This window comes from Nycticebus coucang, chromosome 12 (genome assembly GCF_027406575.1).
Source record: "Nycticebus coucang isolate mNycCou1 chromosome 12, mNycCou1.pri, whole genome shotgun sequence".
NCBI classification, from domain to species: Eukaryota; Metazoa; Chordata; class Mammalia; order Primates; family Lorisidae; genus Nycticebus; species Nycticebus coucang.
The window spans coordinates 72,802,543-72,819,501 of record NC_069791.1 but is presented as its reverse complement, the minus strand read 5'-3'; the positions used below and the strand labels follow the sequence as shown (position 1 = coordinate 72,819,501).

The 16,959-nt window shown below is 51.8% G+C and overlaps 1 protein-coding gene across 6 annotated transcripts in view; it reads left to right on the top strand.

The window, feature by feature from the left end:
* Nucleotides 1-16,959, top strand: part of SRRM3 (serine/arginine repetitive matrix 3) — a 59,487-nt gene that overhangs the window by 20,572 nt on the left and 21,956 nt on the right. For 3 of the 6 annotated variants that reach the window (XM_053557472.1, XM_053557475.1, XM_053557477.1), the window contains exons 2-5: nt 2,068-2,331; nt 8,397-8,498; nt 16,582-16,713; nt 16,799-16,879. In XM_053557472.1, coding sequence (XP_053413447.1) covers nt 2,099-2,331; nt 8,397-8,498; nt 16,582-16,713; nt 16,799-16,879 — 548 coding nt within the window. In that variant the 5' untranslated portion in view covers nt 2,068-2,098. Of the gene's footprint in view, nt 1-999; nt 1,042-2,067; nt 2,332-8,396; nt 8,499-16,581; nt 16,714-16,798; nt 16,880-16,959 lie in introns of those variants that run through there. The other 3 variants (XM_053557474.1, XM_053557476.1, XM_053557473.1) reach the window with 2 other exon arrangements.

Here is a 16,959-nt window from a genome sequence, read left to right as displayed (position 1 = left end):
GTAGTGGGGATGGAAGGGATGAGGTTGGACTGGGAGGCAGGGCCATGTCAAACTTAAGCCAAGGTGTTGCAAGTCATTGGAGACTGTTAACAAGGGCACGCCATGGTCTGATTTTTGTTCCTGGGCCAATCTTCCAGGGTGCTTGTAGAGGACAGAGATCTGAGGGTAGACAGGCCAGGCACTAAGTGAATAAATGTGAGCCATGTTAAGAAGAAGGGATGAGGGGCCAAACTTGATGACAGGTGAGCTGCAGTGGCCCAGGGCAGGAGGGTCTCCAAGCTCCACACATGTCCCTAGTTTAGATGACTATCAGAAGGAAGGGTCATCAATGAGCTGGGCACCATGGCCAAGGCTGGTGGGAAGCTGGGCTCACAGAGCTCCACTTGGGGCATGGTGAGTAGGCAGTGCTTGTGGAGCATCCCAGGAAAAGCCCCGTGGAACTGGGGTATAGGGCTGGTCCAGGAACAGAGGTGGAAACCTGCAGAGTTTGGGGTGGAAAAGAGACGTTAGAAGAACAGCTTCGATCATTAGGTCCCCAAATCTCCCTTCTCCTGAAGAGTCTGGATGATGCTCCCAGGCATAGGTGGGAATCAGAGTTCAGAGAGGGGCAGTGACTTCCTCAGAGTCACATAGTAAGGAGTAGAAGAACCCAACCTAGAACCCAGGGATTTGGGATTCAGGAGAAAGAACATATGAGAGGAGCTTACGTTCTCATCACCACGGCTATCTCCTGTCACTTTCTCTCCTTCAGAGCCTCTTGTTCCTCTCACAGTCCCTCTCTCCTCTGCTTCACAGAGAACACCCCTACCCCATCACACTGAGGCCACATAGGGGAGAAGTGTTGTAGGGAAGGCCCCATCTGGGATGTCCAGGAAGGCCCAATCCCTTCTTTTCCTACCTCCCTTCTCTCCTTCCCTCCCTCCCGGCCCACTCCCTGGGAAGGAGGCCTCCGTGTTGCTTAGCAACTAGCAGAGCCTTGGAGAAAGGAAATGGAAATAGCTCAGGAGGTGCCTCCCCTCTGCTAAGATAGAAGTCCTTGGGGTGTGTGTGTGTGTGTGTCTGCTCTACTTGGGGGGGTCAGTGTGGAGTCGAGTCCTATTGCCCCCAAGCCATTCTGACTCCCACTTCATCTTGAGACTACAAGAGGATGGGGCTGCCTGGAAAGCTAATGCCAGGGTCACCTCTGGTCACATCATCAAAAACAGTGTTTCCAGAATAAAGGAGAGAGGACAGTCTTGTGGGCCTCAGTCTGGGTGAGATCCCCACCTTGATTGTTGTTAGCTCTGGAGAAGTTACCCTGTTGCAGATAAAAGTGAGGGGCCGCGCCTGTGGCTCAGTGAGTAGGGCGCTGGCCCCATATGCTGAGGGTGGCGGGTTCAAACCCAGCCCCAGCCAAACTGCAACAAAAAAATAGCTGGGCGTTGTGGCGGGCGCCTGTAGTCCCAGCTGCTTGGGAGGCTGAGGCAAGAGAATCGCGTAAGCCCAAGAGTTAGAGGTTGCTGTGAGCCGTGTGACGCCACGGCACTCTACCCGAGGGCGGTACAGTGAGACTCTGTCTCTACAAAAAAAAAAAAAAAAGTGAGAACTGAGAACCACATCTGGGGCTGGAATGGAGTTGGAGTTGGAGAAAGCTCCATCTTCCTCCCTCTGCAGGGCTGCCCTGGGAAGCAGGAGCACGTGTAGTAAACATGGACTGGGGAGTTAGTGAGATGTGCAAGCTGGACATGTAGCCCAGGCATCCACGCAAGGCAGAGGGGGTTGTCCTAGGGAGTTGCTAGGTCCTTGGAGATGACACGATTCCAAGATAAGGGCCCTCAGCCAGCATCTAGTCCGACCTGCACCCACCTACCTTACAAATGGGAAAAAGCCCAGGCTCCAACCTCTCTCATGCCCTGAGGTGTGACCCAGAGGTGCAAACCTGCTGTCTGCCCCTCTCTGCAACATGAGGGGAAGCGGATTACAGCCATCATTGGGCCTTTAAATCTCCAGGATTAACTCGAGCAGAGAGGAGCTTAGCAGGTGGCCAAGAAGTGACCACTCAGCCTCGTGTCTGTGTCTGTCCCACAGGGCCGAGGCCTGCGCTGCGGGACCGGCCGCCATGTCCTCCACAGTGAACAACGGGGCGGGCAGCGTGCCGTCCCCGCCCGACGCTGCGAACGGCTTGCCGCAGCCCAGCGCCTCCTCGGGAGCTTGGCCGCGGGCTGAGGACGAGCTGCGCGCCGCGGAAACGGGGCTGGTAAAGCGCGCACACCGCGAGATCCTGGACCACGAGCGCAAGCGGCGCGTGGAACTCAAGTGCATGGAGCTGCAGGAGATGATGGAGGAGCAGGGGTGAGAGCACTGGGGCGGGGCTGGACCGGGCGGGGCTCGAGCGCGGGTACCCAGGAGCCTTGTCCAGAGAAGGGGCCAGAGTCTGGTCCAGTTGGAGTGGAACTGTCCAAACCCAGCCTGCCTTTCATTTATTTATTACTTTATTCAACCAATAATCTGTCTTTGAACCCCTGTTCTGTGTAAAACTCTGAAGTGGGCTCCGATTCACGGCCTCTGCCCTCCAAAAACATCTGGTCCAATGGGGGAGATAGGAATGTAAACATCAATGACAACTGGAGGACCAGCTACAAAATGGGTGGATTAAACTGCTGAGCTGAGTCTTCAGCCAGGCAAGAAAGTGCAATACGCCCTTGCTATGTGTTGAGGGCTGCCTGTAGTTTCTGCAAAGGAAGTATGGCTGCCACACCCACAAACTCGGGTTTCACCCTATCTAGTTGAGAATCAGGCATTATGCCGGATCCCGCTGGGACGCAGAACCGGACTGGTGCCATTTCCTGTCCTCAAAGACCACCATTCATCCCACCCTCTCAAATGGAAACAAGCATGTTAACAACCAACTTGGCCACAAAACAGATTAGAATCATGGTTATAGGACAGAGCAGGAGAGAACCAAATGCTTCAGGAGCTCAGAGGAGGGATTCTTAGATGGGGAGGGAAGGCTGTCAGAGAAGATGTTTGAATGGGCCCCGAAGGATGAGTAGAAGCTTGTCAGACTGAGGAGGAGGTGTGGGCAATCTCCAATCACTCAATGTACCCATCAGTCAGTAAGGGTTTAGAGACCCCCTCCCCAAGTCTAGTGGAGGCAAGACACCCCTCACATATGGAGCTAGAGGCAAGGCAACAGAACGAAGCTGTCCCACGTGTGCAGCTCCAAGGAAATCTGGTGGGTGCCAGGACTCTGGCATCTGTTCTGAGTGTTTTGAGACTAGTGGGCTAGTTGCTGAGGTGTCAATCTGGGAAACAGGGTCTGCCCATCTGGCTAGTACTGTCAGGGAGTTGGAGCCACATGGGGTCAGAAGCCACAGCCTGTGCACAGCAATAGTTCCAAGCCACAACTTTGCTTGTCTTCTGAGACCTGCTGGGCTCCCCGAGACATGGACCACTGTCTCTGTAGGGCTCAGGAAAGCACCAAGGCTCAAACAGAGATAGTCACTTGCTGAAGGCCAGGGAAAAGGCAAAGCCAACGCTGAGCCTGAATCAAGAGTCCCAGCTGGCTTCCAGGGAGGGATGTTTGCAGGGAGAAGAAAGGGATACAGGGACCTGGTTTCACCTCCAGTGGGGACCAGGTATAGCTGAGAAGGCTCCCTGAAGAGAAGGATGGATGGGCCAATGGGAGGAGGTTAAGGACAGAAAAAAAGGAAGCCTGTAGCCAGCAAGGAGAGATGTTTGATAAACTGCAGATATAGGAGAATAAGAGGAGACTCCAAGGGCTGAGGAGGGGAGCATCCTCTGCAGAGAGCCCCCCAGGACCTGAATTAAACTGCAGATCCTGCTGCTGAGTAGAGAGATTCAAGGAGTGAAGATGGATGGGTGGGGATAGTCAGGGGAGCCTTCTGCACTTTTCTGCCCCCACAACCCGTCTCAACAAACCCATCCCTTTCCTGAGCCCATCTTCCCTCATTAAGCCCCAACCTCTTCAATGGCCCCCCAACAGCCCCTCACCATGCCCCTCCTCCTCCTCCCCAAGCAGAGGATGATGGCATTTGGCAATATCCTGGGTGTTAAACCCCCAGCGTTAAGGACCCCCACTTCTCTAGGAAATAGCCACTAGGTCTCCAGATGCTCAGTCAGGGCCCCTTCCCCAACCCAAGCCTTCACTTAAGATGGTCTTTAGCCAGAAGCTTCCCCAAGGCCAGCTCATGAGTGACCATCTCTGGCCCTCCCTGTCCTTTAGCACAACCCTTCTGAAACCCAACAATCCAGCTTCCAGCTCTAACTGCACCTTGGACAAGCCACAATTTACTCATCTGTAAAATCAAGACACTTCTGGGAGGCTGGGGCGGGTGGATTGCCTGAGCTCACAGGTTTGAGAACAGCCTGAGCAAGTGCGAGACCCCATCTCTAAAAAATAGCTGGGTGTTGTAGCTGGTGCCTGTAATCCCAGATACTCAAGAGGCTGCAACAAAAGAATCACTTGAGCCCAAGAGTTTGAGGTTGCTGTGAGCTATGATGCCACTGCATTCTACCGAGGGTGACAAAGTCTATCTCAAAAAAAAAATCAAGATACCTGTTTTCCGGAGTTGTTCTGCAAGTCCTTGGACTAAGGCACAAACAGGATGGTCCCCATAAATTGCCCAGTAAACATAGGGACCCTTGCTCTTTTATAAAATCTAGTCATTAATATCCATTTCTAGAAACACTGGTTTATTTATCAGGTTCTCAGGCATTTGACAAATATTCCCACCAGTCACAGAAACACATATTCTTTGGCCCCATTAATAAACAATCCCTTTCCTTAATATTGATGGATGGATGGCTAATCCATGATAATTGATGGTGCACTTGGCATCACCTTCCCAAGGCACCTTAGCCTGTCCCACTGTGGGGACAGAGCCCCAGGTTTTGTGATGTGAGGCTCCCACCCCAGTCCCCAGCCCCAGCAGCCTCCCATCTTCTTGCCATGCCTTCTTGTGAGGACACAGGTGAGGTGATAGAGCACAGCTCTGCCCCTCAGTTATCTTGGAACTTTGAGCCCCCCTCTCCCTGTTGTTTGCTTCTCTGTAAAATGGGAACAATTCCCCTTAGAGCTGTAGTCAAGAAAGTAATTACCCAAAGTGTTAAGTCTGGGCACAGACAGGTAAAAGTAGACATATTCCACTCCAGGGACCTCTGAAAATATGATGATTCCCTTACCCCATTTCTGCCCCAGAGACTGACCCAGGAAGTCCCAAAAGCCACAATGAATTTGGCATGTCCTTCCCTCCTGGCCCATACAGTGGAATGAGGACTGAGGGAGCCAGGAGGCTGGAGTCTCTGGAACAGACATCATTGCTTCCCTGCACCCCTTCCCCTCCACACACACAAACCCTTGACTTTGAGTCTGAGGCTTGCCCATGCCAGCCAAGCCTCCCACACGGCCTTATGTTGGCAGTGTTCCTGGTACCCCAGGAAGTGGGTACCTGGAGTATCAGCAGTCCCCTTCATCTCAGTCTTTTCCTCCTGGGAGAGCAGAAAGAGAAAAGGTCCAGATGATTCCCAAAGCCCTGGTATCCTGCTGAACTGGCCAGGGTCTCAAGAAGAAATGGCAGGGAGCCTCTATCTCCACTGCTCTGGAACAAATAAGCCTCAGTTGCTACCATTTACTAAGCACCTACTTTGTGCCAGGCACACATGGTGCAAAGTGCTGTAAATGCATCACCTCCCTGTATCCTCTAACAACCTTGAAAAGCAGGCTGTATTCCCATTTCACAGTTGTAAAATCCAAGGCTGGGAGAAGTGGATGGACTTGCCCAAGATTACACAGCTGGGAAGTGGAAGGTACCAGGATTCAAAAACAGGACCCCCCAGCTCTTCTGTCTCTCCCCTCCGTACTGTCCATGTGGCCTGAGCTAAGAGGGTTGGCACTGAGAGATGTGAGGGGAAGAATATTCAGATGTGGTCACCCTTGAGACCTCTTTGCCCAATAGTCAGTTGTCATCCCTGGGTGCCCAGCTTCTCCCAGCAAGATGCCCTGGGGCACTGAGGGACCCTCCCCCGACTAAGCCTCTGAGTTGATTCAATCTAGCACCCTGCCCCAAACAGGTGTATGAGCTGATCAACTTGCCTCAGACCTGCTGGCTCAGGGACAAGCCCTCGGCCCTGCAGGCCTGCACACGTGCTACCCCAGGTCTCAAGGAAACCCTAAGGCCTGCTGCCACCTCCTAGTCTTCACAAGGGCTTGGACCTTGGCCTGAAGCCCTTTGAAACAGGGGAGCTGACACATCTCCTCCCCAACCCACCTGGCTCAGAGGCCTGGTCAGTCTCTGTTTCCCTTCCAGGGGTCTGTGAGTATGAGGCTGGGCAGGACTGAAGAGCCTGTCCTGGTGACAATGACAAACTCATCTTCTGAGGAGAAGGTGAGGTGGGACCAGTTGTTCCGTGCCTCCAATGCTCACAGAGGGGCCACTGCCACCCCTTCTTTCTAGGTGCCAGACATGCCCAATGAGTGTGGAATGCCTAGGCCGAACGCCCAAACCTGAGGCCACACAGGGGCTGAAGTAGCAACTGAGGAGCCAGGGTCAGAGTTTGATGAAGCTGGGCTGGCAGTGTCAGCACAGGGTGGTGCCAACCATGAGAAGATGTGGGGCTGGAAGAAAAGCCCCCCACTCCCACCAGGCCAGGCCCAGCCCTCCCCATGTGGGCTACATAGCAGCCTGAACCTACGGAGAGTCCGCACCTGGCTGGCGGTCACAGGACACCTGGTTAGGAAGTAAGCACTTACCTGACTGGTCCCTAAGTCCCAGCCATTCTCCTTCCTAGTTGGTTTTTTGCCTGTGTCTTCCCTTCCATTGTCAGGAATTCTCTCTTGCTCTCACATCACCCACTCCTCTTAAACCCCACAGTAGCCTAACGCTGGCCTTCCTGCTCCAGGTCCCTCTCCTCTCACCACACAGCCACCAGAACCATCTTTCCAAAATGAAAATCCAACCTGCAAACTGTCCAGTGCCTCTCTATCACCAGCCACTCATTGACCAAAAATTTCTGGATGCCACAATGTGACAGGCATGGTGCCAGGCACTGGGGCTACCACTATGAACCAGACAGACAAGGTCCCTGCCCTCAGGGAACTCCAGGCTAGTGCAGGATACAGACCCATCAACAGATAATTACTAGAGCATGAACCACCTGCCAGGACCCGGGAGGTGCAGGTTGCTATGGAAACGCAAATGCTGGCATTGAACCTGGTGGTGGGGATAGGATTCATTGTGCTGTAAACATCCAAGGAATCAATCTTTGTGCTTAGCCATGATTATTTCCACAGGGTAAACCTGGAAGTTAATTTGTGAGTCAAAGGATGTGTTCATTTTTTTTTTTAAAGGCTTTTGAAGAGAATTGCCAAATATTTGTTGAAAGAGTAGAGGTAAAGAAGGAGAAGAGAGATGGGATCTCTGAAAAGGGACAATGTACCATTTTCATGGATGGCTGGGTGGGAGAGCTGGGTATGCCATGGGGACAGAGATAAGACCCTTGTTCCAATTCTGCCACCATGTCTTCTATTCAGGACAATGACATGAAGGCCAAGGAGGGCAGAGAGAGGGGTCTGGGACCCTAATGCTCATTCATTAACAGCCACTGGGCACCTGCTATGTGGCAGACACAGGGCAAAGGGCAGGGTAGATATAGGCTGGATGGGGAGAACCTGGAGGGAAAGGGGAGGCTGGGCAGTGGCTCTCACAGTGGGGCAGGGAGAAAGGATGATGACTGGCCCCAGGTGTGGGAACAAGGATGAGGAGCAGATAATTCTGGACTTTGGTCCCTGGCCTAAGATTAGGCTTAGGGACAGAAGAAGAGGAGAAGAGGGAAATCAGGACCTTTTCCTCAAAGCCCAGACTTCATCCACCTCCACCCAAGCCAGCGGCAGAGGGAAGCAATGAAAGTAGTACAGGGACCCCAGGCAAATGACTTGGCAGCCTCGCTCTGGCAGAGGTGATGATGCTTCAGAGACCCTTCAGGCTGACATCTGGCCCAACAATCACATATCAATGAGACCAGGAAGGCAGAAAAGGCCATGGGTGTCTGAAAGCCAGGATTCTCGCTTCTCTCATATCTGAGTGTGGGACGGAGGCTGCCCTGGGGTGGAGGGAAAGGAGGAGGGGCTCTGCCTCACCTGGGTCACCTCTCCCACCTGTCAGAACAACCTTCCTTTTGGTTGTCTGTCTATTTGATTGGTTGGCTGGGCTGGTATAGAATGGGCAGGAAGTCAGTGCTGGGAGCCTGGCTTGGTCTGTGACCTTGGACAAGGTGACTACAAGCCTGAATGTGCACCTGTGACCCAGGAGTGAGGGGCTCTGGGGTGGGCCAGGTGAAGGGCAGGCAGGAGGGAAGCAAAGTCAGAAGAGTGGCCCTCATCCCCTGTGCCATTGCAGGTACTCAGAGGAGGAGATCCGGCAGAAGGTGGGGACATTCCGGCAGATGCTGATGGAGAAGGAGGGAGTGCTCACCAGGGAGGACCGGCCTGGGGGCCACATGTGAGTGCTTACCTATGTGGGGGCAGCGGGAGGGGTGCAGGCTCAGGCACCAGCTGGATACCAGAGGGGCCTGTCCAGCTGCTCCCTCAGGTGGTTGGGGCTGGGTAGGGGCTCAGGTGAGGGGTGAGGAGGAAGAAGAAAAGGAGGAGGAGGGCCCTGCCCACTGGAAACTCTGGCTTGGGCCAGGGCATAGGCAGGGGCACCTGGACATCACCCCATCTCTCCTGCCCCATCAGCTCTATTTGTGGTTCAGAAGTGGGAAGCACGGGTGAGAAAGCTCAACTCTTACTTAGCACAGGGAGTCCTGAAGCTCAGCCTGCCTGATCTCTCCTCCTCCCTGGCCATAGTTGAGGGCCCAAAGCTGGTCACTATCAACTCTTTCTCCTATGCCTCCCAGAACTCATAGAACCCCTCAGCAAATCCTGTACCATCCCCCACATTGAGGCTCTAACCTGTTTCCCATAAGAGCAAGGTCAGCTGTCTCCCTTTTCAAGCCTCCTGATGGCCAGATTCTCTCTGCTGCTACCCAAACCACCTACAAACCAAGGAGCTCCAGGAACTGGATGAAGTTCACTGCACCACCTCAGAGAGCCCCAGGGCTTCTCTGGGAAATCACTCACCCTGTGCTCTTTCATCCACTGTGAGGAAGAGAGGCCTTCTCTGGGCCCCTTCAGTGATAAATACCTGCTCCAGCTCAAGCCTGCAGTTCTTTACTCTGCCAGGTTCCTTCCTTTTAACCTAATTCCTGTCCTAAAAAAGATGTCCCTCCCTCAACTCTGCATTCTCCTCCAGCTACCATCCCACATTTTTCTTTCCTCTCTCAACCAAATTTCTGTAGAGTATGCAGAACCCATTACCACTGTTTCTCTAAGCCATAAAGATCTGGCTTTCACCTCCACAATTCTCATGATCTGCTGGGACCATGGCCACCAGGTGCTATTTACCACAGCCCATGGCTTCTCTGCAGGGCCCTAGCCTCTCACTAGCATCTGCTTCGCTTTCTGGGAGCCCACTTTTGTTCTCTGGGTTCCAAGATGCAGTTCTCTGTGAGTTTCTTCCTGCCCCTATGATGGTTTCTGCTGCACCCTCTTCTGCCACTTCCCAGAGGCTGGTTTTCCCCAAAGGTTCTGTCACGTCCTCAGGTCTCTTCCCCATTTCTGCCTTCCTTTTACCCGGGGAGATCACATCCATTCCCCAGATGGAATTCTCTCCCTTTACTGGAAGACCTGCAAATCTTTTCCATCAGTCCTAATCTTCTCTTTACATAATTGAATGAATGTGATTTTAAGAAATAGGACCCACTGGGAAATATGCCATGGAGAGAGTACAGTGTCTCCATCATCAGAAGAGGTCTCCTTCGTTATCTGTGCTGTATGCCTCATCCCATATAGTGCTCATAAGGTGGGAGGAGAGGAAAGGAAGATGTGACCCCTGCTTTCTGGGTAGAAACACAAACCTCCGATCTAAAGCCAGGAATTAGTGGCAGCTCCTGACAAGAAGAAATAGCATAGTCTAAATCTTCATGCCTTCTGCATGCTAAGTGGGGAGAAAGAAGGGGACAGACTAAGGTAATCAATCAAGAAGGGTTCCCTTGGGCGGTGCCTGTGGCTCAAGGAGTAGGGCGCCGGTCCCATATGCCGGAGGTGGCGGGTTCAAACCCAGCCCCGGCCAAAAACCAAAAAAAGAAGGGTTCCCTGGAAGAGGCACTGGAAAACTCAATGGTCAGGGATAATTTGATGATTAGGAGAACATTAAGATGTTCTGGAGACAAGAGATAGGATAAAGTTAGCAGGGTCCTAGAATCCCACTAGTATGTCAGTTCCATGAGAACAGGATCTTTATTGTTTAGCGCTGTGTTCCTGGTTCTGTGACTTTTCAATTTTCTCAAAAGCCTCAGTTTTCCTGTTTATGCAGTAAGGGAGTTGAACCCAAAGACTTCTGGCTCAGGCAGCCTAAAATGTTATGAAAATCACACTCAAATGACTGCAGCAAGCTAAAGAGGCTGGATTATGCAAAGGCTGGGGAGCTGTACTTGGTGCTGAACCCCAGGATGCCTTGGCCTGAGGCAGAGGTTAGGCATTAGGGGTGAGGGGGCCTGGCAACAAGTTGCTTGCATTCTTTCCTGTGGACCTGGCCAGGTCTACACTTGATTCAATTTTTATCTGGGGGTAGTGGAAGGAGAATGTGGGCTCTGGCCTCAGACCTTCCACTTGTCCAAACCTCTAAGATCAAGACTGAACCCCTGGGCTCTGGATCCCAGCTCCACTATACCCAGCTGTGTGACTTGGGCCTCTGTTTTTTTATCTATAAAATGGAGATATTAGTCCCCACCTCATAGAATTGTTGAGGAAATCACATGAGACAATGGATGCCAGTGTGAGGAATAATGCCTGGCAAACACACATCACATCGCAGCAAACACACATTGCTCCTAGTTGATCACCATCCTTGTGATCACAGGAGCAATGGTGAGTACTTGATTCACCTTAATTTAGTTCCTTCTCCCTGACTGAATCCCTCAAGACTCTTTGAAGCCCTCTGACTGCCCAGAAATCCCTGTGCTCATGCTGTTGCCTTCTGATCCTGCTCCCCTGCCCTACCAATCATAGACTGTTATTTTAAGACATGGAGAAATTCAGTGACCTCTTAGAGTGAAATGGCAAACAGACCCAGACTCAAGGATCTCCACACTAGGGAGTCCTGATGGACTCTAAGAACCCATGCCACTTTCACAATAGGGGCAGGGTCACTCCCAGAGCCTTTTATCACCAGGGATCATCCTTTTCCTTAGGTTAACTGACTGGTTTGAGTGACAGTCTCTTGTGACAGCCCCCCACCCCAGTAAGTCCTTCACATTGGGTACAAGAACATCATACTGCTGCAATGTCTAGATAAGACCCCAGAGATAGTAGGAGCCAGTATGTGATCAAGAGGTGTTTAGGAGCATTCCCCTTTGGAAGATGAATCAGTTAAGTAAAACTGCAGTAAAGTCTGTGGAGTTGCTGGTGCTCCAATCTGGGGGAGAGAGAGATGAGGGAAAGGGATGAGGTTCCAGGAACATTGAAAATAGACAAGCTTTTGTCTTTGGAAATTGATTGGATATGGAGAGTTTATTTTGCCACAGAAATCTTCTGTGGTTCCTCAGCATTTATGAGATCAAGTTGGGACTTGGCCTGGAACTCAAGGCTCTCCACGCTCTGGATCCAGCCCAGTCTCCCACTCTCAGCATCACATAGCAGCCAGCCTGACATGCTTGCAGTGACCAGCTATGTACTGCCTGCACGTTCCCACTCCTAGCCTTTGCTCACACTGAACCCTCAGCCAAAACACTCTAACCCCTTCCACACAGGGCAAATACACAATTCTTCAAGGCTCCCTCTCAAAACCACTTTGCTGATCTCCCAAGGATAAAAGTAAATTCTTCTCCTCTTGGGAGCATGTACAATGCTTCCTCTACTTCTCATGATTGCCATCAATTCTTTTTATTTTTTCCAACCCCCATAAAAAACCACAAAGGACAATTGTTTTCATAGTTAGAAAATATTTTGTCCTGCACTGTAAGAACCTAGGCGAGAGGCTCCAGGCCTGATTCATCCCTGTTCCCATCATCCCTACCCCCACACACTGGCCGAGTGAATGAGCGAGAGAGGGCAGACCCTTTGCTTGGAATCTTACCCTTTCCTCTACGTGGACCCATTCATCTGTCAATTAGCCATTATGCTCCTGGCTAATGAGAAACAGAACTAGTTAATTAGCAAAGCTGCTGGCATAACAAAGAGCATGCAATGGGCAGTCCACCCAGGTCAGTGTCCTGCCCATGGGAGCCAATATATATTGTGTCCTCTGTGGTGCTCTGTGTTCCCCCTCAATATGGTTTTTGTCCCTCTGTGGCAGATTCTGTCTGGGTGCTCTTTGGTCAGCTCTGTGGGGTTTGGTTTATTTTCATAGAGGGGGGCAACGCCTCCCTAGCCTATTCCACAGACAGGACAAGGAATATACTAGATAACACAAATGAATTTAAGAGTATAAAATGTTAAATCTAGAACTCAGAGCACATGCCCACAACTATATCTATGAAGAAGGGATTGGACAACTCAGCTAAAAGAACTACCTTAGCCACATTTCCAGCAGGAAAGATCAGACAGCAAATTTAAGGGCTGTCCTGTTTGTACATGAATTCTCAAAGCCAGTTGCATAGGTGAGCTTACATGCTTTACTCAAAGTTCCCAACACTATAGGGAATCTTCCTTTCCCTCTCCAGGCCTTAGTTTTCTCATCTATAAAGTGGGGGGGCAACTTTTATAAATCAGGAAGTGCTTATAAATGCAATGTGAGCTTTGAAGCACTATTTAAAAATTGGAAAACCTTTTTCTTTGTGATAGTATCACCCAAGAGAAGCAGGACAGGAGAACTCAGGGTTCTAGTCCTGGGAAATCCCACAAAGCAGATGTAATGGTACCTACCAGCAGCACAAAGCCAGCACAAAGGGCCTAAGCCAAGGTCCATTTTTATCCCCAGAACTCCCAGGACAAGTTTTATCAGAAGGCTCCGAGACTGTGCTTCTCTCTACGCCTGCTGCTCCTATCCTGTACCTACTTTAATGCTCCCAGCAGACAAGATCCCAGATGAAGTCCCAGCAGGGACAGGAGAAGCAGATGGCAGGAGAGCACCTAATGATGGGTGAAGAGGTCTGTCCCTGGGACAGAGGAAGAAAGGAAAGATGCCTGTTGGGGCACAGCCAGAAGAACAAGGGCCCAGTGAGGACAAGGAGATGCAGGAAGCAGGGAATCATAAGGGAACAGTTCAGAATGGGCCTGGACTCAGTGGCTAACCCAGCTGGGAAGTTAGAAGGAAAGAAGGGATCCTACAATACTCAAATGGAGCTATTTTATTTTGTAAATAACCACCATTTTTTTTGTGTGTGTCAGTATCAACTGAAGCTCCCTCCTCCCACCAGCTCACCCACACAATATTCGAAGAGCCCTTAAGTTTTGCTGAAGGCTATGCTTTGTGTGTTAGGCATTTGTGTGACAGAGGAGTCACACAGTGGGTAATGGCTCCTGGGAGGATGTGGGAGCCAGACAAGCTGAGGGGGTAGGAGATTTCAGGGACAGGAGATAGGAGCATGGGAAAAGAACAGAGAGGTTTGAATGAAGGGATGTGGGGTTGTCCGCTTATATAGGGGGAGGGGGATGACATGAGCCTCCTTCACCCCAGAAAATCCTCCCTACTACCTGTGTGACTGCAACACTGTCAGGGTCAGCTTGATGTTTGGGAATTGAATGGCATTCTTTATCAGAGAATGCCTTAAGACTAGCTAACAATTTTGGAACTCTTTTTTTTTTTAATACAGAGTCTCACTATGTCACCCTCGGTAGAGTGCTGTGGCATCACAGTTCACAGCAACCTCAAACTCTTGGGCTTAAGTGATTCTCTTGCCTTAGCCTCCCAAGTAGCTGGGACTATAGGCATTTGCCACAATGCCCGGCTATTTTGTTTTGTTGTAGTTGCCATTGTTGTTTGGCGGGCCCAGGCTGGATTCAAACCCGCTAGCCCTGGTGTATGTGGCTAGCACCCTAGCCGCTGAACTACAGGCACCAAGCCAATGTTGAAACTCTTTTCTTGGAATGACCATCAGAGCTATTGTCATATAAGGTCTGACAATTAAGTTTAAAAACTCATCATAGAGGGCGGCGCCTGTGGCTCAACGGGTAGGGCGCCGGTCCCATATGCCGGAGGTGGCAGGTTCAAGCCCAGCCCCGGCCAAAAATAAAAAAAAAAAAAAAAAAAAAAAAAACTCATCATAGAACAAGTGCTTTGACGGGTAGACCAGATGCTGATGTCTGTGCATAGCTTCCCACGGGGAGCACTTCACAGGTGACCACAGTGATATTCAGCAATGAGATACCTAGCACTTTTTGAACTTAATTGTCTGACCTTGCATTTAGGTTATATGTTTTTTTCTTTAGAGACAGAGTCACATTTTGTTGCGCTCAGTTGAGTGCTGTGGCGTCACAGCTCACAGTAACCTCCAGCTCTTGGGCTTAGGTGATTCTCTTGTCTCAGCCTCCCGAGTAGCTGGCACTACAAGCGCCCGCCACAACGCCTGGCTATTTTTTTGTTGCAGTTTGGCTGGGGCTGGGTTCAAACCCACCACCCTCAGTATATGGGGCCAGCTTCCTACTCACCGAGGCACAGGTGCCAACCCCTTTTTCTATAAATACAAAATCAGATTTCAATGAGTCCATTAGTGGGTTCCCTGAAAATTCTTTTGTGTGTGTGTGTTTTGACACAGTCTTATTTTGTCTCCCTTGGCCGAGTGCCTTGGTGTCATAGCTCACAGCAATCTCAAACTCTTGGGCTTGAACAATCCTCTTGCCTCTGCCTCCTGAGTAGCTGGGATTACAGGCGCCCACCATAATGCCTATTTTTTTTTAGAGACAGGGCCTCACTCTAGCTCATGCTGGTCTTAAACTCCTGAGCTCAGGCAATCCACCCACCTTGGTCTCCCAGAGTGCTAGGATTACAGGCGTGAGCCACTGCATCCAGAGCCATGTGAAATTCTTTCACATGTAGCACCCTGCCTCCCTTCACTCTCTCTCGTTTTCACATGTTGAAGCCTCTTTTCTACCCCAGAAACATGTTGGTTTGTAAGCACCAAGACGACAGTTTCAGGCCAGGTGCCATGTCAGGAGCTTCACAGACAGAATCTTACTTAATCCTCTCCTCAGAGCTGGGATATCCTTTCCCCTGTTATATAGATAAGAACCTCAAGGTTCTGTGAACATGGACATTCCTGATTCAAACCTGTCTGTCTGAATCCAAAGCTCAGGTCCTTATTGCTCTGCCATTCAAGCCCTTGCTCTGGGTCTGAAAGGGGTGAGCCGGGTAGATGGCACCCAGGAGTGACGGTAGTTCTGTTGAAACCAGGGCTGAGCCTCCGCCTGGGAGGGCACTGTCTGGATGAAAAAAGGAAGGTGGGGACCACCACCCTGGAGCCAGGCCTCTGAGGGGGAGTCAATTGTGGACTTGTTCAATAAAAAAAGAAGCTGCACAACACCCACAACCTCAGCAAATTCTCCCAGCAATTTGGGAGAGAGAACATAGTTGTCACTTTCATCTTGGAGAAGAGGCTCACAGTGGAGCATGACAGGCCACAGGTCACAGCAACTCAGAGACAATGCATAATGAGTGCTTGTCTGAGGCTTCAAAGCTCATGCTTTTGCCTTAAGCCCAGCAGCCTCTAGAGGGAAAGTACTCTGAGAAGGGCCCACAGGGAACAAACGTCTGTGGCAGAAGATGGCTGGGGGCTCCACAGCTAGGAGCAGGGACAGGACTCAGCCAATCCCTGCTGAGCGAAAAAGAGAGTTCTGCAAGATGGATGGGGAGCATGGGAGGCCTGCACCCTGCACCACCCGGCTGTGATTGATGAGGACAGCAGCGTTACAGGAGCCTAGCTGCGCCACGAGGAGGCTGCAGCCAGAAGGCGAGGAGAAGCTATGAATATTTCAGAAACCCAAGCCAGGGCCAGAGGAAAGGAGGGGAATGGGGGAAGGGAGGCATTCAGCGGGGGAGAGGGCTCGGGGTCTGCGACAGCCAGGGAAGCAAAGACAGAGACCAGTGGGGGCGGAGGGGAGCGCAGTAAGGTAAAGAAAGGATGGGAGAAGGCTTCGGGAAGAGGACAGCATAGTTAAGGGACACAGGGGGACCCGTGACAGGGAGGGATTCAATGAATGAGACTGAGGGAAATGAAAGGGAAGCACTGAGGGGGGAGAACTTAGAAGGGTGAGGGTAAGTACAGGGCTCCATTGTCCTTTTTCTCTTTTGCAAAATATTGCACCGTGAGGTTGGGAACCTATAAGGAACGCGCCCCAGTGCTTCCCTCGAATCTCCGCCTGGCCCTTCAGCGGGCGCGGGATCAAGAGTAGAGTGCCTTCACATCCTGCTGCCGAGTAACCCGCCCCCAAGCCCCCACAGCCTGTGGACCCGGGGACCCTCAAGGCTCCAACCCTGAGAGCACTACGCTGAGGAAAGGGCGGCTGAAGGCCGTCGGGAGGTGGGTGGTGAGCATTCCTGTCGCCAGCAGCGTGGCGGAGACCCCGCGGCTGACCGAAGGCGCCGAACCGGGCCTCGAGTACGCGCCCTTCGACGAGGACGACGGCCCGGTGGACTGCGACTGCCCGGCCGCCTGCTACCGCGGGCACCGGGGGTACAGGTCAGAGGCCCCCGCGGTGGGGGGGGACCGGGGAAAGCCCACGGAGGCGCTCCCGCTAACCATCTTCCCTGCTCTTCTTGCACAGGACCAAGCACTGGTCCAGCAGCTCGGCATCGCCCCCTCCCAAGAAGAAGAAGAAAAAGAAAGGCAGCCACCGCAGAAGCCGGTGAGAGCTGCGCCTGGCGAGAGGGAACATGGAGGGTAGCGGGCCCCGGTTGGAGTGTGGTCCCTAGGTGGGGGGCACAG